This window comes from Conger conger, chromosome 10 (assembly GCF_963514075.1).
Source record: "Conger conger chromosome 10, fConCon1.1, whole genome shotgun sequence".
Taxonomy (NCBI): Eukaryota; Metazoa; Chordata; class Actinopteri; order Anguilliformes; family Congridae; genus Conger; species Conger conger.
In genome coordinates this window covers 16500096-16524233 of record NC_083769.1, presented here as the reverse complement: position 1 = coordinate 16524233, position 24138 = coordinate 16500096, and the positions used below count along the sequence as shown (strand labels likewise).

Genomic DNA, 24138 nt, shown 5'->3' with positions numbered 1-24138 from the left:
GAAAGCCAAATAGTTTCACGGTTCAACAGCTGCCGCCATTGTCCGACTGTGTTAGACTTGTACGTCTTTTGCCTCAGAGAGTCTATGAGGATGTTGCTGGTTTACTGACAAAACTGGTAAAACGTTTTTGCGTAACTTGTGGAACTTGTTTGTTTGTTTGATACATATTTTTACTGTGGAAAAGTAGTCCAGGCCCTGAGTAGACTTTCACCATATTACCAGCTCATAAGATAGGGAAGGTAATTAATCTATAAGCACATAGATATGTAAAGCATAAAATATGATCAATGTTGATCAATTTTAATTATTATAAAGTATATATGCATAAAGCAGCATATGCAAAATTATGTTTCATGGTAAGTGATATACTTTGGATTGTATGGTAATGATATTGATTAACATTGTCTTACCTCTTAATTCAGGAATATATTTTGTTTGAAGAAAACAATATTTGTATATCAAATCTTGAATGGCCATTTGATGTTTGTATTCTGATTGAATTATTCATGGCTGTGTCCTGCATACATTCTGAGGAGTTACTCATGAATCCTGTTAGCGATACAGTTATACCACGGAAACACACTCAGAATCTACATTAAAATAGACATCTGACATTGGTTGTGGAAGGGAATTTAAGAAGGATTGGCTCTTATCCAGTGGATCAGCCTCTGGCTCCACCTCTGTTCACTCCTGCACCAATAATTCATAAGTGCCAGCTTCATTGTGGTTGTGGCTTCTCCCCCCCCCCCCCCCCTTCACACCCCCCAATCGGCAGGGTTGACCAGATTGTGGGCAGGGGTCCCCCCGTGACGGATAAGGACCGCTCCAAAAGTGCAGTGGAGGGGGAAACGCCGGAGGACCCAAGCATGATGGGAAGGCTGTTGAAAGTGGAGAAACAGGTAGGACTATTTCCAGTGCCCCTGACAATATAGTAAAGCACTAGGCTTATGAAAGCCCACAGCCCCTGCATGTTAAAAATGAAGTCACATGAGTATTCCACCAGATATTTCTCCACTATCTAAATGTCTGGCTCTGCCACAAAGGGACCACCCTAGCTACCGCCTAATATAACCCCTTAGCAACTATTGTCAAAAAACTGGTAACCAGCAAACAACCCCTGAGAAATAGCAGCTATATTAAATTAGCATTAGCAGTAGCAGCAGTAGTCCATTGTCTTGAGGCAATCACGCTGCATTTTCTTTAGGGAATGCACACCTTTAGTTTTAGGTATTCCATTTTGGAATGGCATTTTATTCTGAAGGCTATTACTTTGACAGTGAGCATTATGAAGTTATTGGATGAATTATTGGTTACACATTTTCTCCACTCACACACTTTTCTTCCATTCATTCACTCCTTTAATTAATTATCTCATTCACTTTCAGCTCATTAAATGCATTCACTCACAAGCTCACACCTGTTAACTGAATGTACTGAACAGTATACAGTATGTTCACACTCAATGTAACTCATTCATTAATTTGTTCATTTATTCACTCATTCGTTGTCTCCACTCGCTCATTTGTTCTTGCATTGATTCACACAGTAACTCACTCTCCTAATTTCATCCATTATCTCCCACCGTAACTATCTGTCTCCTAGGTGATGTCCATGGAGAGGAAATTGGACTTTTTGGTGAACATCTACATCCAGCGCATGGGGATCCCCCGGTCGGAAACCGACGCCTACTTTGGGTCCAAGGAACCGGACCCGGCCCCCCCGTACCACAGCCCAGTGGAGAACCGGGAGCACGTGGATAAGAACGGCCTGGTGACCAAGATGGTCCACTCGGGCAGCCTGGGCGGGCAGAAGAACTTCGACCCCCCGCTGCCGCCCGCCATCTCCGCCCAGGGTCACTGCCCGCCCTCCACCTCCTGGCACCAGCACCCTCCGGAGGAGCTCCATCCCGACGGCCAGGACCGCTCCCCGCCCGAGGCCAACGAGCCGTCCCTGGTGCGCATCCCCCCGCCGCCCGCCCATGAACGCTCCTCGGCCGGCCACAACGGGAGCCACCGCGGGGCGGGCAACGGCCCGGACCTGCGTCTGGAGCTCCTGCAGCGGGACAGCGACACCTCCATCTCCATCCCGTCCGTGGACCACGAGGAGCTGGAGCGCTCCTTCAGCGGGTTCAGCATCTCCCAGTCCCGGGACAACCCCGACTTCCCGGGCGGGCCGGCCTACTTCGGCGGGGGGGCGCTCTGCGCCAAGGTGCGGCCGTACATCGCCGAGGGCGAGTCGGACACGGACTCCGACCTCTTCACCCCCTGCCCCCCCTCGCCTCACGCCGGGGACGGCGTTTACGGGGACCGCGTCTGGCCGGGGTCCAAGTGAGCCCGAAACGGGCGGGCGCCGGGGGTGGCCGGTCGGACGGCGGGTCTGTGCCTCTGAACCTCTTTTTCGGCTGCGTGGGACGGAAGAGCGAATTCCGCGCTGCGGTCCCTCCCGAATGTGTGAAACGGTCATTGACCACCAAAAACTCCGCTGTGATAATCAGGCCATGACCACAACCAGTTTGCAGTTCAATAACCAGGAGTGTTAAGGCTAGCTCGACTAACAGCACGTTTGTCATTTTTGCCACCGTGTGCTGTAATATTCTCCAACATCATTGTGCTACCGGCAAGAGTAAGAATTGGGAAAATCTTTTTTTTTGAATATGAATGGCAGGATGTGAGACATGTTCATGAGTTCTAATAACCATTATTAATATTATTGCTTTGACTTTCAGCTGTGTAAAGCAACATTTGAATGTCAAATTCATATCTCAAACTTTCATATTTTATGAATAGCTCCTATTCAGACTTAGTGTCTGAAAATGCTGGACTTACACACCAGAGCAAACTGAAAGAAATCTCCATTCTGTGCTGTGAGTTTACACAGCGACCCAGTTTTTCCATAACACGGCATAGGCTCTGCAGGACTGACCCTGCTATGGCCCATTCGCATGTTGGTCAAAGCATGCCATTAAACAGAATGTGCATTTGAAGTTTGTTCGACCAATATCAGTGCAGTGCAGTGCAAATATACGTATAAATAATTTTAAAAAAGCTTAAAGCACTCCAACAAAAAATATCTGGGGTATGAAGCTACTGGATGGTTTTGGAAATAAAGAAAGTAACTGAAGCAAAGTGTAACCTCTTAAAGCCATTTTATAGGCCAGTGAATAGGCATCTACTGGTTACTCAGTTTCTGTATTACATATGACAAGTTCGTAAGTAAAAGTAATCACTAATATGCATTTGGGTCAAACTAACATATATTAAAAATAGGAGGATGTGGAATGATACTCAATTTCATTTGTTTGGATGATGTCTTTACATGAAACCAAAATAACTCATTTGCATGGTACCCACTGGCTAGATTTTAAGCAATATGCAAAGGTGACATTTAATGAGAAAATATAATATATAAATATACATTACAAGAAAATACATATATTTTATCTCGATCTTTTTTATAACTAGATTATATTTATAGAGAAGTTAAACCGGAGATGAATATATGCATTGGTGTAGCTGAGGGTTTTAAAGAAGTTCATTAATGAAATAACTTTGTATTAATTTTGCATTAAAATAATATCTCACCCATATCTGACCAATTACAGGGTGGCATGACACAACATAGTGATTAATTACAATTACTGATAGATGTAGTGATAGCATTAAAGATGATGGCACATGATTTTTCAGTTTCATAAAAATTATAATATTACACGTTATGCTCACAAAAGCTTACATTTGTCAATACGGCATGAATAAGGCATTTTTACACTCAGTGAGCACTTTATTAGGTATTAATTAATATTAGGTCTTCTGCTGCTGTTGCCTATCCACTTAGAGGTTTGGTGCGTTGTGTGTTCAGATATGCTCTTCTGCATACCACTGCTGTAATGTGTGGTTATTTACATTACTGTCACCTTCCTGTCAGCTTCGGCCAGACTGGCTATTCTCCTCTGACCTTGTTTTTCGCACCATTCTCTGATTGTTCGTGATCACAGGAGATCAGCAGTTTCTGAGACACTCAGACCTGTCTGGCACCAACAATCATTCCACAGTCAAAGTCACTTATATCACATTTCTTCCCCATTCTGTCATTTGGTCTGAAAAACAGCTGAACCTCTTGACCATGTCTGCATGCCTTTATGCATTATGTTCCTGCCACATAATTGGCTGATTACATATTTGCATTAACAAGCTGGTGTACAGGTCTACCTAATAAAGTGGTCACTGTGTGTACATTGTGCTTTAAATATTCATATTTATTTAATATTCACAGGTTCAAACTGAGATACAGTATGGGCAAAGTACATCATACAGTACTCCACTGTTGGGTAGAAATGCATTACAATTCCCAGCCAATTAACAGAATGTTCTCCGGGGACTTTGGAATATATATTAAATATATTTCCTCTGCTGTCTTTGAAAACAAAAGGCTGTTTTTTGCATTTCAATATGAAAGTCCCATCATTTAACAAGGAGTTGTTGTCGTAAGGTGTGCCTTATCGAATAAAACCCAGAATGCCTGGAATTCAGTTTAATCAATTGAATTGCTGCGTGTTTTAAGTTTAAGTTGCTGACTAAAGTAATGCTTTTTTATATTTCACCAAAAATTATATGCACATGACTGATTGCCAAAATTATAATGTTGCACAAAAATATTTGCATACATTCATTACCTAGGATGACTCGCATGTCTTTCTGGGCATTTGAAGGGTTGCAAGAAAACACTTGCATCCCATTTCAATCCTATGTGAAAGCTATATTTTAACATACTGCCTTACAGAATATCAACAAGTTGTAAGTCCATCGTGCAGTCAGTGTTCAATAAAAATAGAGTTGTTTAAATCTTAAGTTCTGTGTTCATTCACAACCTTCTTTCATCAGATAATGTGTGTCATAAATGATATGAGAAATACTATTTCATAAGGTGGGTATGTTTGTGTCAATGTATCACTCAAAAAGACATTTGTATATTGTTGCCAGTCTATGAGGATTATGTGCCCATCATATTTTATTTCAACAATTAATGGCAGAAGCACAAAATGCAACAGCTTGTAATTTTATGAAACTATATTTTATTAGTTGCACCCACTAGTACAGAAACATTGAGCATATTTAATCAAGTGCCAGGAATACGTATATTAGATGCTTCTGTCAATGTAATGAAAGCCAATTGCAAGGCGACATTTTAAAAGGTGCGCTGTATTAATTTCCATGTGCCTACATGCTTTGAAAAGTAATTTTAATCACATGCTTGCTTTTAGAGTAGTTTTTTTTTTTTTTCTGCTGCTTCAGTTTTAGCACTAGTTAGCACAAAAGGCTGAATTTCTAGAAGGATCTTTACATGCTGTATCACTGAAGCACTTGGTAGTGATATTAGACCATTGTGTTCCTTTTGATGCAGTGTTGTAAAACTGTAAGGAAGTATTTATGATAAAGGTTACATTAAACCTACTGGCTGCTTGCCAGTGGATTTAATACTCATCTGAATTATTACTTCAGCTTGCTTCTAAAGTGATAAGTCAAATGGAACAGTTGAAATGTCCTATCTATTTGTTATTGAAGTAAATTTGATTAGTTGTTGTTTGAATTATTTTACGTGGTATCCCAGCTCTTTTTAACTTTGCAGTTTTAAACCACATTATAACCCCGTTTTGATTCTGTAATTTTTTTGTGCTTCAGTTTTGATTCTGTCAGTTTTTTTGGTTTTGTCTAACTCTGTCCAAATAATATATTTTGGATGCCTTGGAATTAAAACTAGGACATTTTGTTAGTTTTTTTGTATTTTTTGTATTGAGTCTGCAGTAAGTGGTGTGCTTCTGCTATGCCTGATACAAAACATGTGTGCAAATGTAATCTTTACAGTTTACAATGAGGTCATTTCCTCCCATTTCATTCTTTCTGGTGGATATTTTAATTGAAAGACTTATACTAAATATGCTAAAAGGGAAGCACACATTCTCAAATGTTAGAGAAAGTGGGCAAATGCAATGACAAAGGACAGAAGCAAGTACAGTAAGACAACACAGAGGCCTGTATTCAAGCAACATTAGTCCTTAACTGCCAATTACATTTGAGTGGTAACTTCTTCCTTCACCAACATGGTTCAATAGCCATGATAAATGCACCTCCTGAAGACAACGGAAAGTCTCTGCTAAATGCCTCACGTGAAATTGCTTGTACGAACTTACCAGAAGGCGCTTGAGAGGAAACTAGGACATTCAGTAGCTAGTAAAACCTGTATTTAATCATGAGTCAAAGTTAAGGATAAATGTTGATTGAATCCCATGCATCTCAGTTGCAATGAGAATATTCCTGCAGCCAATTTACATTTACTGACAAGAGTGAGTTCCTCTGTCCAGAGTTTTACATTTACTTAGCCAATGAAAAGACTGAGTTCACTGCTCAGAGTTTTACATTTACTTAGCCAATGACGAGTGAGTTCCACACAACCCATACAATCGATGATTACCTGTCTTAAAATGAAATGCCAGTGGTACTTTTTATCTAGTTCAAACAAATGTATTTTTAAAAATGTTGTTGCTCACTCACCTTAACTGTGTCTGTAAAACTTGCATTCAGCTGTGCATACAATTTAACAGCAAATGTTGATTGAAATTCCGATTATGTTTCTGGTGTCCTAACAGGCATTTAAAAGTGTCCTTCTGTACTAATAGATCCATTTCATTTATCTAAATACAAACAACAAATAAAGCAAAGAAAAAACAAGAGTAAATTGTTTGTAGCATGTAATGGACAGCTAGGGATTTGAATATAGCTTTCACATAATATGTAGCATCTGTGTTGTAGGACACGCAGATCAAAGGTCTCATGTATAAATAAAATTTCTACGTCTTACAGTGTTTTGAATGTTTGTTTGTGTCATTTCATTCTTTCATTAGTAAGCAAATGTATCCAGAAACAAGATATTCACTAATATAATATATGCATAGCATCCATTCCAATCGACCTGGTGTAAATGAGTCCTGATTAACTTTAACTGGAGAAGGCACACTCAAATTTTTAATGAATGGAAGCCTCACAGCAAGGCTGGTGAACCCTGTTCTTGGAGATGTACTGTCCTTGAGAGTTTCACTACAACCCAAATACAGCGCAACTTATTCAAGATGAAGATGAAAGACTAAAGGACTGATTATGATAGGGTGGGTCACGTACACTACCGGTGAAAAGTTTGAACACACAATGTCTTTTTCTGCCTTTCTCTATTGATGTTTTATTTTCTCTGTAATCAAACAATTCATATGTGGTCAAAGGGCAGTTTCTCAGCTTTTATTAAAGGGTATTTATATATATATTAGTTTCACCATGTAGTAATTAAGAGTACTTTAGAGTACTTTTTAAAAAATACAAAGTTTATTACAATGTTTGAGACAAATTAATATAATGTCAAATAAAAGTCATGTTTTGTATTTGGTTGCATATTGTTTGCATGCCATGACTTCCTGAAGTATGTGACCTATCAACATCACCCGTCTGGATATCATATTTTCAGGTTGTCGTACAAGTGATACAAAAATCTGAAAGGATTTGAAAGGATCTCTATGGGAACTGGGGGATTAAATTATGCCAAAAACAGTATGGAATACATTTGGCTTTATGTTATCAAGGGTCCAAGGTATCAGATGTGTCTCAAACCATTGTGCTGCTGCCAGATATGCTGTAGATACAGCAAGGGACATTTCTCCTGACTCATATTCCTATTGAACTCAATTGAAGAATTATTCAGGAGAAACAACCCTTGAAGTATCTACTGTGTATCTAGTAGCAGCATGGTTGTTCGAGGCTGGACCTTGGATCCTTGATGACTTAAAGGGTCTCTGGTGATGTTGATAGGCCACAGACATCAGGAAGTCATGGTATGGAAAGTATATGCAACCAAATACAAAACATGACCATTTTATTTTACATCATGTTAATTTGTCTCAAACATTAAAATGGGGGAGGGTTACGTAAAGTGCTGTAATTATTACATGGTGAAAAAACGCAATTTAATAAGCTGAGTATCTGCACTTTGACCACATATGAATTGTTTGATTACAACCAGTGGAAATAAAACCAGCCAGAAAAAGGCAAGGTGTGTCCAAACTGTGACTGGTACTGTATATACTAAAAAACTAAACTAAAGCTTGCTTTGTTACTTGCTAATGTACAGTAGGTTGTGATATCACTAGGTAGTCAGCTGTTCAGGGTATTCCTACTACTAGACAGCTGACTTTTATTGAGCTCAATGACCAAGAATGAGGAAAAAATAATGCAGACAACCCAAGCCAAAATAATACAGATAACCCAAGGAGGGTAGTTTTGTATTGCACTAGATGCTCAAATGAGTATTACCAAACAGGCTTTGGACAGTGGCTTCAATTGAGTTGAACATTGTGTTAAGATTGTCTTTGTTTATTTGTCAGTTAAGGACAGATATTAATTTCACTCAGGTCAGCATATACGTATTCACAGGAAACATACGTAATATTACAGAAGAACCAATTTCAATCACATATTGCAGACCACAAAATCCGTCACTAGATGGCAGCCAAGACTTTTAAAAAGGTTACTCAAGTGTTACTGTCATAAATGACTAGAAGCAGACACCAGAAAATTAAAATCCAACATGTTCTAAAAATAGTTATTGACAATTATAAGCATGTGAGCGTCACTTCTATTGGCCAAACAGAGCATAAAATCTAATTAAATCAAAAAGTATTTCTACCGCACATTTTACAAAACATTTGAAATACAGTTCACACATAGCATGACCTAAAGCACCCAAAAGCAAGCAGAGTATCGCAATGGCAAAGGTAAACTCCCTGCATGTGTCATTTAGGATGAAACCTTGAGAGGAATCAGCCTCAGCAGGTTCTAAGGTTCTAGGTTCTAGGTTCTAAGTTCTTTTTATTAACTGAACACCATAAATATTCATGCTGCTAGATTTTTTTGCATGTGGTATGTATTGAGCCACTTCCTGGGTAGTTCTACATCCTCTGAAATCTTGTGAACACTGTTACGGTCATGTGGTCCTTAATACTCAACAGAGACCTTAAAAATGGTGAACATTTTTTCAACTTGACTCCGTGAAATCATGTTATTAAAATTGCCTTTTGGAATACTCCTGCAATGTTATATCACCAATCATTGCAGCACACCATTCAAGAGCTTAATTTCCCAAAGCATCACTGCAGAACTTGCCTCAGGAATCCATTTATGTATGTGAGCTTGTGTACAATATTTATTTATATTGGTAAAAAGGTTTAAATCCTCTATGTGATCCCACATAACAGCAAATGAAGGGTTACTACTTATAGACAACAATGCAAGGAGCCTTTGGCCCAAATCTTAAATTCCATCACTCCGGTTAACCAGACATATACTAGCATTTCATCTCAGCTGCATTTTTTCCCAGTAGCAATAGAATCCCAAACACAAGCTGCTGTGCTTATAGTCTCTCATTTGTAGATTTACTTTGCAGATCAGTCTTACTTCAGTATTAGCTAACTGAATTTTATCCAGAAAATAAATATGTGTACATACTCGGTCGGACGGTCCACATTTATAAATAGGAGAATCATAAAATCTCCTGTTCAAAAGAATGTCATTTCTAAATACGCGAGCTGGAGCATATGTCATAGATATTCACTTAAAACTCACTTCTCATTGGCAGCCCATTAAACAAATGTACCACTGATTGGTTAAAATGTAAACCACCGTTTATAAAAGCAACATTGTCTCTGAAAAACCAATGCCAAAGCATCCTGTAGTGGGCGATACAACTCCTGCTTTCAGGATTTAGAAAAATCTCAACTCAAAAAAATAGTATTCATATCACAGTACCTTCGGGTTCTCATGTATAATATAAATACAAAAAAAAAAATGTTTTACTGCACAGTGTTTAAGTCATGTCGGTACCATCAGGATTAAGGATTTATGTCACAGAAAGAAGGGACATCCAGCTGTAACAGCATGCTGTCTTGGACTACTGATCTAATCAATCTAATTGGTCACTTCATTGCTCCTAACATGACTAGATGTGCTTGATGTGCCCATTACTTCCTGTTCTGAATTAGCCCCGCGCAGTCTCCGTGGGCCCATGTTCCTTTGCTCTAATCCAATCAGCGCGGCTGCCCCATGTTCTATCTCCACCCTGCCAGTGATTTTCATTTAGCAGAGGCACATCTGCTGTAATATGTGGGCTGAGGCCGTTTGAGTCTTTTATGACTCTACGATCAGCCCGTCTCTGGCCCTGAGAACGCCAGCTCTCTAGCCTGCTTTTATGGCTCTACTTTAAGCCCATCTCTGGCCCTGAAAACACCAGCTCTCATAAACTCGAGAATAAACAAAGACGGCAGTTGAAAAGCTGTATTTCTTCATTGAACACCAAGGCGAAGTACGAACTGTCGGTGCCATGAAAAACCTTACAACTTGCGAAGAGTTTTGAACACACATTGAAAGTTCTCACATAAAGCGACAGAGAGCCTACGGAGGCCCAGTGTTGCTTTTCAGAATGTGTTGTCTGGGCACTTGGTGACTGCAACATTCCTGAAAAATTTGTATAAAGCATTCCTAAACTTCTTTTCGGGTGTTTAATTTCAAACAGACCTGATGCAAGAAATGAAGGGCTTGATTACTCCTAATGACTCCTGTACCAGGGTAGAACAGTGGTGATCTTGAGTATGCACTGAAACCTCACATGACCAAGTGACTGAATAGAATGGCTGATCTCAGGTGGTGGGTTCGACCATATCCAAAACCACAGCTGCATAAAATAGTGTGCTAAAACTACACTTCACTACATTCAATGAAATATAGGGCGGCCTGTAGCGTAGTGGTTAAGGTAAAAACGCAAGGGACACGCAAGGTCGGTGGTTCTAATCCCAGTGTAACCACAATAAGATCTGCACAGCTGTTGGGCCCTTGAGCAAGGCTCTTAACCCTGCATTGCTCCAGGGGAGGATTGTCTCCTGCTTAGTCTAATCATCTGTACGTCGCTCTGGATAAGAGCGTCTGCCAAATGGCAATAATGTAATGTAATATCATAGCATGTGAACATTATACACTACGCTGACACGAGTATCCCACGATGCATTGTGCTAGGTCATGACCAAAGCAACCAGGAAGGCAGGGTTCAAACTAAAATGGCGAAAGAGTTCCATCCATCCATTATCTGAACCCACTTATCCTGAACAGGGTCGCAGGGGGGCTGGAGCCTATCCCAGCATACATTGGGCGAAAGGCAGGAATACACCCTGGACATGTCGCCAGTCCATCGCAGGGCACACACACCATTCACTCACACCTACGGGCAATTTAGACTCTCCAATCAGCCTAACCTGCATGTCTTTGGACTGTGGGAGGAAACCGGAGTACCCGGAGGAAACCCACGCAGACACGGGGAGAACATGCAAACTCCGCACAGAGAGGCCCCGGCCGACAGGGATTCGAACCCAGGACCTCCTTGCTGTGAGGCGGCAGTGCTACCCACTGCACCATCCGTGCCGCCGGCGAAAGAGTTGAACAATTAAAATGCAAATATTACCTTTAACTATGCCTAGCGGAATGTAGTTAATGTCAATGGATATATTTACATTTTAAATCCTATTTTGAATGTGGGCACACATAGAAGCATTAATTTCATTATGACTTTTTTATATTTATTTTTTAGGAACAGATGCAAATTATCTCATGAATAATTGCAAGAAAGTGCATATTTGCAAAAAGGTTTCTCAGTGGAGTAAGTCAGAGTTAATTTTTCTGTTTCAATTTGATGAATGACTCAATAGCTGGTAATTCACAGAGGGGTTTTTCAAAATGTAGTTTTATTGATGAATTATTAAGAGAACCCCATGTATATGCAGATAAATTCTGATATGTTGCTATATTCCCCACATAAAATACCCTATAAAATAGAAATGACAAACTATATAAAAAGCGTCTCTAAGTTAACTTAACTTAAGAGTTAAGTTGGTATAAGAACCTGTGGTGAAACAATAATTCAAAGAAAATGAATGGAAATCTAAAAGCATGTATCTCAGTGTTTCTAAACATTTTGTGTCAGCTAGGCCGATGTTGAACTTTTACAGGCAAAATCCGAATTGATAGGGCTCTATAAGGCCCTATAAGAAAGAGGGCAGCAGAACAGCAGAACTGTTCATGGTAACAGGATTTCCCAAAGCATCCAGCATTTTGGGGCAGCATGTAGCCTAGTGGCTAAGGTGCTTGACTGGGACCCGGAAGATTTGTGGTTGAAGCCTTGGTGTAACCACGGCCTTGAGCAAGGCCCCTTAACCCCACATTATCCAGGGGAGATTGTCCCCTGCTTAGTCTAATCATCTAAGTTGCTCTGGATAAAAGCGTCAGCTAATTAACGGCAATGTGATGGTTAATTCATGAAGGATGTGCTTTTTTAATTATGGCTCTTGTTTTAGTGTAAGCACATCATACGGTGTGGCCTTATTAAATTTCCTTTGGGAAATAAAGAGCAAACACAACAGAACCTTTGTATGTAATGAATGTTTCATGTTAAGTCTAAACATACCAACAAATAAAGTGGTCTCGGAGGAACAGGGCTGTTCACTGCTGTGATGCTGTTCTGCCTTTCAGCATAAATCACACACCTCCACCCCCACCCCCAGCCCCAAACACCCTCTCAGGAAATCTGCATGATTCACATGGAACAAGGTGTTCATTCATACGTCAATATTACAACATTCATGTTGTATGTTTTTCCTTTCCTCTCAAAATACATTGAGAATACTGTACTGGCATGAAATACATCCACACAAATATCCCCAAAGCATACAGTCCTCTCTCTCTTTCTCCTTCTCTGTCTCTTCTTTTCTCTCTCACTATCTCTCTCTCTCCTTCTCGCTCCCTCTCTCTCTCCCTCTCTCTCTCTCTCTCTCTCTCTCTCTCTCTCTCTGTCTCTCATGTTCTCCCTGTCTCTCCCTGTCTCTCTGTCTCTCTCTATCTCTCCCCCCCCCTCTCTCTCTCTCTCTCTCTCGTCCATCTCTGGCTTGGTTACTCCTCTGTAAACCCCTTCGCTGTGCTGGATCCCTTCATCGATTTCACTTGCATTTCCAACGGGGAGATCAGCTGCTCATGGACGCGCCACCAGAAGATTAGTCATGACATGGACAATCCCTGCCAATTTCGGGGACGGCCCAGACCCTCAATCCCCCGCATTCTGGGGGACCCGGGTAAGTGCCCTTGAGCCTAATAGAGTGGCTGGCACTCCTCCATCATCAATTACATCAAAGAGAAGATGGGACCTGACGCTTCACACTTCAGCAACCCACAAGGTCACCGGTGACAGCAGCCATACCGACAGACGTTCTCCAGCTCCTTCTGCGGGTTTGGGTTCTCAGAGAGAGCCAGTGGTACCAACCCATTCACAGATGGGATTCTAGTTCACGCTGTTCAACACTCAGAGAACGGCTTGGCTCTCTGGAGCAGGAGAAGCCAAGGTCGTGCCCCTTCGGTATTCACGTTCCCACAGTCCACACAGGTAAAAACACAGATTAAATCAATAAATTCACTTACATTTCTTTCTTTTCGACACAGGCAGTAGCATCGTTGCCAAGTGCTTTAAGTATGCCATCATGAATATGTCATCAGGAATTCATGAAATATATATTTTACAAAAACAGAATGAGTTTTAAAAATCAACGCAATCTTGAAACAAATGATAGTGGGGTGAGCGTACAGCCTGTGAAGAGATACTCGTATAAAATAGCACAGAGGGAGAGATCAGCAGAAAAGAGAGGAATAGAAAAATAATGTGATAATCTGGCTGGAAGGATGGAGGATGCAATAGAGAGCATGGCGTGAGTAATCAATGTCAGCCGGTGTATGTGTGTGTGTGTGTGTGGTACTAGCAGAAAAAAAGATCATATTCTATCGTTCCCTCACAGTTCTGCATTACATAAATGCTAGAGAAATCAAAGAACTACATGGAAACATTTGCCCACTCTGATAAATTATATGAAAAATGTTTATGAGAAAAAAATATTTAAAAGCCAGCATGTTTTGTTCTGAGATTTCAAATTGCACACACACAGAAATGTGGCTCGCACACACATAGATGCACACATTTGGCACACACACACTTTTCAGGGAATTAGCTTTCAGAATTGACCAGTAAAACTACAGGTAGCACTTAAACAGGTTTTCCACTTTCAGCACTGAAGCAGGTAAGTTCATTAAAACCTAGTTCCGCTGCGATAGTTTTACAGGTTTGAAATGTCTCTATCACTGCTATAGTTTTACATGGTTTAAATGTCGCCATCACTGCTATAGTTTTAAAGGTTTTACATGTCTCCATCACTGCTATAGTTTACCAGGTTTTAAATGTCTCCATCACTGTTATAGTTTACCAGGTTTTAAATGTCTCCATCACTGCTATAGTTTTACTTGGTTTAAATGTCTGGGTTTGCATCCAGGTGAAATGTCTCTAATGAGGATCCAATCTTCCAGCATGGCTGCAGCCTGACATTTGAATCTGTTACAGTACTTAATCCAAACTACGTCCTTTGTGAAGTTCTGTGATGGTGTCCATGGTGCTATACAAATAAAAAAGATTGATTGAAAATACCAAATACCAAAGTTGCTATGAGAGGTGTGTGCGCGTGTGTGTGTGTGTGTGTGCGTATATCAACGGGGTGACTTGTGAAACCTCACGCTGGTATACCTAAGCCTTATGCTCCATATCACTATATTGGATATTCTGGTTCGAACCATACCAGAATAAAGCAGAAGCCAGAGTGTCACTGTCAGCTTTGTAACAATGTTTTATTTGTTGCCTGATCTAGTCTCTCTACATAGTCCATCATGCAAGAAAAGCACTTTATGAATGAAGATTCCTTCACTTCTGCAGTGTATGGTTTCCCATGCTCTTGAGATGCTGGTCATAGTAGCAAGCGAAGTATTCATTAAACGTAATCAGTGCTAATCCTTCTTGTTTGCATAATTGCATGTCAAAAGGACGCATGGACTAACCAATGGCATGCCCAACACAGAGTGTATACTCAGCAGTGCCACTCCCAATACATCACCCAGGGTGAGTACTAAGCAATGCCACACCCAATTCACCACACAATCATCAGGAATGAGCAATGAAACAGCCAATTCTGGAGCAGCTGCAGCTAGTTATTTTTCACTGAGACTCTTACTGAGCCTGTAAAGATACAGACCTGGCATGAGAAAACACACAAATAAGTCTGTAATCTGTGAGGAAGAATTAAACAATAACCAGGGGGTTATGGGCTTGAAAGGAATGGCGCATTTAACCACAGTGCTTGTCTTCTGTAGTCTCTCCTGGGTATACTTTCAGTGAGCCCAGTGTAGTCAAACTGCAGCTACATTGCTACTCAACCTCAGCTGGGCAAGTCTGCATGCAGACTATCCAAGGAGCGGCCTGTAGCGTAGTGGTTAAGGTAAATGACTGGGACCCGCAAAGTCGGTGACTTGATCCCCAGTGTAGCCACTATGAGATCCGCACCACCGTTGAGCCCTTGAGCAAGGCCCTTTACCCTGCATTGCTCCAGGGGTGGATTGTCTCCTGCTTAGTCTAATCAACTATAAGTCACTTTGGATAAAAGCATCAGCCAAATGACATGTAATGTACTCTAATATAATGGGACCTCTCTGCCTGCCAGTCTTCAGAGGGATATTGGAAGAGGTGACACCAGCTGAAGGAGAGGAGGAGATCCTCTGTTCATCCCCTGCCCCTCCTGGCACCATGTGGCGGTAATGGCAGAAAGTGAAAGCCAGAGAAAGCATTTGGGTGGACAGCTTGTTCTCATTAGTAAATGAACCTTGAAAGACCACAAGGTGCTGTGTGCTTGTAACAGCTTACTGACTGCCTTAAATGGAATTCAAATCTCAACTGACTTGCAAAATGCTTGTGTTTTATGCTTCTGTTAGCAGCAAGTGCATGTTTGATTCAGTTCGATTACATTTTATTTGTATAGTGCTTCTTACAGAGACACTGTCACAAAGACGCTTTGCAGAGGAAATACAAAAGGAAACAAGGCAAAAGCCAGGCCTGAACCCCCGGAAAGCAAGCAACACCCCAGTGGATAAAAAATCTATCAAATGGTGCGGAGAAAAAACTCCCCGATGGGAAGAAATGTTGGGAGGAACCCAGCTATAGAGGGGGAGCCCATCCATCCATCAGGTAGCAGAAATGTAAGGAGGGGTCTAGCATCCACATTCAGTGATTGGGAAAGAGCTCACATAACAGCTCTATGGTCCTGATTTACCCCTCCCAGCAAGCACCTACGGAGGGGCTGAATGCAGGTTTCCAAGGACCTGCCCCTCTTTGTATTGGTAAAAAAAAGTTGTTAAAGTCTGTTGTTGCCATCATTAATTTTCATTATGTTAAAATACATTCTGCCTCAAACTGGGTGTCATAAAACATGCCCTCAAAAGATCTCTGCAAGACTTTTATGAAAGGATGGACTGAAGAAGGAAGTTCAACAGGTTTGAGGAAGGCGTCACAACGGGCCATCCTAGTGCAAGGGCCAGACCACTGTGCCGTATAAATCTTCCCAGTTCCCTAGCAATTATTGTACAGTTATTCTTTGTGTATTTGTATAATTAAGCTGTGAAACATATATCCATCTTCTATGTGCCAGCATATGCTTGAATATTTGTCATACGGCTTTTAAGGGTATGTATCTATAGCTAGCACCTTGCAACGTAGCTAGCATTAATGCTATCTACGGACCTCGTTAAGGTTCAAAAAGCCAGCTGGTCCTTTCAGAAATTTGCACAAACATTAGCACAACCCTCCTCCTGTCGCAGCCAGATGGGCCCCGCCCTTCCTGCGCAGACTTGCCTGGTCACAGCCCGCCACCCTGGAGGCGGGGTGGTGTGACGCCACCAAGCCGTGAATCTGCTGACTTCTCTGGGCACTGGGCCTAAACACTGACCTACCTTGTCTCCTGAGGGTCAGGTAGGAGATCGAATGTCCACCGGCTTCCAAATGTAATGACTCCGATGCCAACAGGGAGCACAGCAAAACAGAATACAATCAGTATAATCTCACTACATTTAACATGAGAGATATCATTCACTTCTTCAATGTAAAAAAAGGAAAAATAACTCATGTTTGAATAATGAATTAATAGGTTTCTCTCGTAATTTTAAATACGAGTGATACTGTCCTGTACGTTAGTGATTATATATGCATTATATACACATTATGTGTTATATACATACAGGTATAAGCATAATACTTTTACATGATAAGAATGTTTTTACATGTTAGACAGGAACTTTTAACTGTCAAAATTTTCAAACTTGGGACTACAGTGTTGCAAGAGTTGAAGACAGAGCATGGCAGTGGGCAAATAAAGCCAGTAAACAAAATACCACGCAACCACCGAGTCAGCACAACCAGATAAGTAGTGAAAACAACATTGTGCTAGCTAGGCCTCATCACCATGGCAACACATGGAACTGATATGTATTTAGCGTATTGGGCCATAATAGGGTGTCTGTCTGTTCTACATAACTCCCTACTGTATCATAGTCCTCCCTTTTGGCAATTATATCCAACACATCTTCACCTCCGTGTTTTCTCCGTGCTTGATTTGCTATTTGTATTGACACATTTGTGTGTGTTTAATAGCTGACCTTGAAAATTGCCTGACAGACGAATGGATTATCACTGAGCTTGACTTAACGAGGAAGCGTGCACACCATCTACTCCCAGCGAGTGATGAACGATATGATCCGCCGATCAATGGAAGCACGACCTTTAATTGGGAAGGCTGTGCAATCCCCATCCCCCTCCCACCGTCCAGGATCCGAACCCTTTTTAACGGGAATGGGAGAAGCTTGCAGGGTCGATGGAAGACCAATTTGCCAGCAGGCTACACATTAGGAGATTAGAGACTGTGGGTCTGTGTTGCAGAGCTTAGGCTAACGAGTAAGCTGTCCTGCAGCCATAGTGCTAAACTGGGACAATAACCAAATGCTGAGAGAAAAGCAAAGATTCTGCACTTCCTTAAGCTCTTCCAAATAAAGCTCTCTCGGATAAACTAGAAGTCACGTTAAAGGCAAAGTATGCAGGAGTTCATAAATATTATAAAAGAAATATGCTCAGTTATTACTATGTTACACTGGCAACCTGTGTCTATTCACTTCTGCCCAATGCCTTGCTTTTCTGCTTGTGTTTCTTATTCAAAAAGAGGGGTCGAGAGGAGACGATTGGCTACTGCAGAATGAGCTGGGTTGGGGGAGATTAGCCTTGGTGGCTAACCATTAATCAAGTCGCTGGCCAGCTTTCAGTAACATTAATTAGCTGCCTTGTTATAAGCTATCTAAATTCAGTTTTGTATGGCTGGCCATGATAGCTGGGTCCCACTGCACAGTACTAGTGTCACTTCATATATTTTCCTCTCCTGGGCAGGGAGCTCATGGCTAAATCCAAAAGACTGCCAGACTTTCAGAAGACCTAAAACAATGTGTTTGTAAGTATACGTGTTTATGTTACAGAATTGTACAGGCAGGCTAGAGAGCACACCGAAATCCACTGGTGTTAGCACTAGCATCTGTTTTGTACATGCTCTGACATAAATTTGTTCTGTCTCAAATTCATGTCAGAGCATGTACCTAGAGTGTACACAAAAGATACATAAAAATACAAAAAAATGACAAAACGCTTTTTCTTTTAACAGTTTAGTACTGAATATCTCAATTTCTAAGTCAAATTTTTACCTGTTAGTGCTTGTTACTTGAGAAACAGTTTACAACTGGCTATATCTTGCCAGTCTTTGGTCTTCCCCAATTCAATGCTCACACTACAGAATAGAATATATTTTTGTTGTACTCCCATTTAATCTCCACTTCAAGGATCCTTTTTTCTTTTTCAACTATCTCGCTAAATAACCAAAATTCCATATATAGTGTTTTTGGGGCGTCGACTTATGCTAATCACAAAATTTGGGAACGTGCTTTTGATGTGCGATTACTTGGTATTTACACATACACGCGTGGTGGATACGAAAGAAAAGCTGTGCATGTTGGATAAAGTTGGCAGAATTTGTTAGTTCATTTTACATTTACATTTTAGTCATTTGGCAGACACTTTTAATCCAAAGCGACTTACAAGTGCATAGGTTCTTCCACAAGTCAAAGCATCACAACCATAACTAGGAAAATACGCATGAAGTGCTGTTCTAAACATATAGTCATCATAAGTGCAATTTCTTTTTTTTTTTCTTTTTTTTTGGGGGGGGTTAGACAAGAGGGATAAGGATATCAGAAAGGGGGGCGGGGAAATCAGGAAGGAGGACTAAGGTAAAGACTAAGGTAGGTCAGTTCTGATCACACATATATTTGCACATAGATTTACAAAAATATTGATAAATGAGGCCCAATGTGTTTATACATGCAACTTGGTATCTTGGTATAAGAAATGGTATCTTTTATTTACTTCCAAAACATTATTGCCACAAATACTCACACAATAGTGTTAGCCCTTTTTGCACCCTCAAGAACAACTTCTCTGTGGGGGTGACATTGGCTCAGGAGGCAAGAGCAGTCGTCTGCCAGTCGAAGGGTTGCTGATTCGATCCCACCCTGGGTGTGTCGAAGTTTCCCTCAGCAAGGCACCTAACCCCAAATGCTCCTGACAGGCTGGTTGGTGCCTTGCATGGCAGCTAATCGCCGTTAGTGTGTGAGTGTGTGTATGAATCGGTGAATGAGAAGCATCAATTGTACAGCGCTTTGGATAAAGGCGCTCTATAAATTCCAACCATTTACCATTCTCTCGGTTTTTTTTTTTGGAGAACATTTTTTGAGGCAGGGTTTCAATTGTGCTTCATGCACGTGCAGGCACCAAAACAACCAGTGGGAGTGATGAATGAGTAGCAGCAATGCCAGCATCTCTCCTCCCTGGCAACGCTAGCAGCAACTGTGTGTTGACCTGTGGGACTCGATGGCCATTTAGAAATTCCAGAGGGAAGCATGTTTTGGTACTAACTGGAGTTCATGATTCCACTGGCCTTAACAAGAGCCTGTCATATACTTTTGTATACATTTGTGCATCTTTCCTGCTTGCCTGACTATCTTTGATTTACTTTTGGTTTCCCATTTCTGTCTCTAATTCTTCTGTTTGAAAAGGCTACCATTTGCATTCACCAGTGCAGACCAGCTCTTTGAACCCTTGCTTGTAGATTTGTGATTACTTTGTTGACTTTGACTTTGTTTGCTGATTGGATTTGGTGTTTGGCCATTGCCTCATTCTATTCGACTCTGATTGGCTTCGCTCTTTGATTTGTTTGCCCCAGTGTATTTCTCATACTTGACATACTTAGCTCGATAACCCAGACTTTGACTTTGGCCAGCTGGTTATATATCCTTCCATTGGGATTTATTATTTTGCTTTGTAATTTTTGCTTTATTATTTTTGAAGGTGACTCTGGTGACGCTACAGTACTCTTGGTTGCAGCCTGCAGATTAAGTGTTCTGAAGATCAGCGCTCATACCTGGTAAACCTTTGAAGACTAGCCAGGTTTAGGTAGTTTTGGTTAGGCCCCCACTCCTCAGCCTGTTACTTTCTGACCTTTACTGGGTCATCACAGGGGCAGTTCATGCAAAACGGCCACATAACACCAAATATCATTTCACCATAGGTATGACATTGTTTTCAAATGTCCTTTTTCTGATGTCCCAATGAATCAGGAAACAATGGGAGATCACAATTTGGTTTTGGAAAGAAAACGACTGGTTAAAATAAAATCTGCTTCTCTGAGGAAACCTAAATCTGTTTTCCTCTTTTAAAAATAAATATAAAATAATATAATTGTGGTCTTACAACACAACTCATATTTTATACAGCCTTATTCCACATATTTATCAAGGGTGTTAAAAGTTTGGAGGGCACTGTATGCTGATCTGATTTGTTGCTCTGAGAGAGCACAGCATTTGCAGATGTCCTTTGAAACATTTCCTCCCACAATGAGCATACACACATATTTATACATTATATATAAATAATTCACACATAAATAATGCATCACCAGCCTGTGGACACAAAAGCGCCCGGGACTAGCCATGGTTACACAGTTCAGTAACAGAGCACTGATTAACTCACAGCTACATTGTGATTCATTTCACATAAATTCCAGACACGCTTTCTCCAACTGGATAGGGAAATTGGAGGGTGGGGAGGGGAGGGGAGGAGAGGGGGGGCTAGGGGGGGGACGAGAACTGAAATTAAAGTGGTAATTTGCATATGAAATTAGCCTTGCTCGAGTTCATTAATGGAATTGCTCATTCAGTCAATGTCATCTATAATTTTGTCAATGCAGGTGGTGATCATAGATATCTCTTATGACCAGGGCCGATCTGTCCTATAAACAAGACATGTACCGCGTGTAGGGCCCTGCCTCCCTCAAAAGGGACACGCATGTCTTAGGTATATGCAATCGCGATAATCAGAGGGATTTACTGCACTAATATTATAAAATTACTAATCATTGTAGAATGGCAACAGGCAGCCCATCACCCAATCACTGTGCTCATGACGCACAGAGAGATACTTACACTTAACGGAGGGCGTCCAACCAACATTATGAATCAGGGACTGAGAAGAAAAAAGCTTCAGGATGAAGCTTGGATATATCTATATGCAAGAGCAAAATATTCAGGAATTTGTTGATTCAAACACTGGTAATTAAATCATATAATGATAAAATGACATTTTGATGTAGCTCAGATTTTTTTTCCTATTATTTCTGGTGGGGATGCAAGTCTCACATGTCAGTAGCCTATACCCCATTTATATTGCAACCCTCTGGTGAAATAATGACACAGCGTTTGAATGGGGACAAATTTTTTAAAGTAGCACTGCCGCCTCACAGCCGCCTCACAGTAACGAGGTCCTGGGTTTGAATCCCAGTTGGCCGGGGCCTCTCTGTATGGAGTTTGCATGTTCTCCCCGTGCCTGTGTGGGTTTCCTCCGGGTACTCCGGTTTCCTCCCACAGTCCAAAGACATGCAGGTTAGGCTAATTGGAGAGTCTAAATTGCCCATGGGTGTGTGTGTGTGAGTGAATGGTGTGTGTGCCCTACAATGGACTGGCAACCTGTCCAGGGTGTATTCCTGCCTTTCACCCAATGTATGCTGGGATAGGCTCCAGCCCCCCTGCAAACCAGGCTAAGCAGGTTAAGATAATGGATGGATGGATGATTAAAGATACCGGTTCAATGTAACCACACAAAATCCCCTGCCCACACCACACTCACAATCTTCTGGTACAACAAAATATTTCAACTACCACCGCCCAAACTGAACGCAAATGGACGTTTCTCAGTGCTCAGTGAATGGAGAAGTCTACAAGACATTGATCGACGTCTTTTATCACTTAGTAGTTAGCGGTGTTGAATTTACAATTGCTCTGGAAATGAGCCTAACAGCTTCCAGCAAGACTGAGAGGTTATTTCCCAGCTGGATGTAGAGGTACAAATATTTGATTTATGTATCTGGTTTCCAGTGGGTTCTGCTTGCATTCAAAGACAAGAGATGTGACATTTAATAACTCATTCTCAAATAATTTAGACAGATTGTGCCACTATCGTATTTAAATAGTTAAGATATTAGGGGCGACAATGGCTCAGGTGGTAAGAGCAGTCGTCTGGCAGTCGGAGGGTTGCCGGTTCGAATCCTACCCTGGGTGTGTCAAAGTGTTCTTGAGCAAGACACCTAACCCCCAAATGCTCCTGACGAGCTGGTTGGTACCTTGCATGGCAGCCAATCATAGTTGGTGTGTGAGTGTGTGTATGAATGAGTGAATAAGAAGCATCAATTGTACAGCGCTTTGAATAAAGGTGCTATATAAATTCCAACCATTTACCAAGATGAAAAGAAATGGTGAATTAGATTAAAGCTCTCTGGTTTTCTTAATCTGTTCACTGATTTTGCATCTCTCCCTTATTAGTGCATGCAGGACAACATGACAGGGTAGGCACTGCATCCAGAGTAGCATGACAACTACAACCCTGTTTTATTCTGTATTTTGTTTGAGGTCATCGGTGATTAAAATAGTTGTCTAGTCTAAATAAAACAAATGACCCTGCAGATTTAGTCTTTAACTGAACCTTCGAACCTTCACACTAAAGCAACATGCAATTACCAAAAACAAAGATATAATATTTTTAGTTCTGCAACAAACACTTTACTTTTTACTGGTTGTTATTCAGACGGTCTGAAAAATGTAATGCAACCCATTTACCTGTGACCCAAATCAGGGAAAAAAATAAATAAACTTTTATGATGATACTCATAGCACAAAGCATAATCAAGCCTGCGGATCGACATGACGTCCCATCAGCGCACTTCTGAGAGAGGTACTCCAAAAGCATCCGATCTTTTCCGGCTGAAAGACGAGCACCTTGCTATTCTGAAGGGTTTCATCCCTGATTGTGGAGCATTTTGCGTACGGAATGGGCCGGTGAGGAAAAAGAAAGCCTCGATGACAGCACGCGAACACCTTGGGCCATTCGTCCCAACCACTCACATCGCTGCACCAGTGCCAGCGTCTAAAAACATTAGCGGAGAATTGTACTTTTAGACTATTACTTACATATTGTATTTTTCATTTGGTCAATATCAGTTTCTCTCAAGGGTAATTGGTTTTGGTTGTTTGATAGATTATTCGGTGGCCAAACTCTAAAGGTGTGAACCACCAAATTGTGTTTATTGGTTTTATCATTATTATGTAGATCTTCATATTTCTCGCAAAACTACCAGGATGGTTTTTTACCAAACTTTGCACATTGATAGACTACTCCAGATGGTGATTGGTCACATGAATCATGGTACACTGATAGAGGGTACTACTGACCAAAAGTGGTGCCAGTTGGTCACAAGGTCATTTGAATTTAGGGACCTGAAACAAATATCACTAGACTGCTCTTCTGACGCAGAATATAATTGCAATAAATAATACATTTGAAATGGTTTGACATAGGCGACACATTCTAGAACTCATAAAACTGAACTTGATACAAGATATTTGAAATGATTATGCTAGAAGCTAAAAAGGTTTTATTCTTAAACTCATGCCAAAATTTATTCCCAAACTAGAGAATCGTATAATTAAGGGAAGTAGAGAGGCTATT

At 41.0% G+C, this 24138-nt stretch overlaps 1 protein-coding gene across 3 annotated transcripts in view; it reads left to right on the top strand.

The window, feature by feature from the left end:
• Nucleotides 1-2871, top strand: part of LOC133138222 (potassium voltage-gated channel subfamily KQT member 2-like) — a 63469-nt gene extending 60598 nt beyond the window's left edge. For all 3 annotated transcript variants that reach the window (XM_061256802.1, XM_061256800.1, XM_061256799.1), the window contains 2 exons: nucleotides 776-899; nucleotides 1603-2871. In XM_061256802.1, coding sequence (XP_061112786.1) covers nucleotides 776-899; nucleotides 1603-2331 — 853 coding nt within the window. In that variant the 3' untranslated portion in view covers nucleotides 2332-2871. The remainder of the gene's footprint in view (nucleotides 1-775; nucleotides 900-1602) is intronic.
• Nucleotides 2872-24138: the final 21267 nt, after the last annotated feature.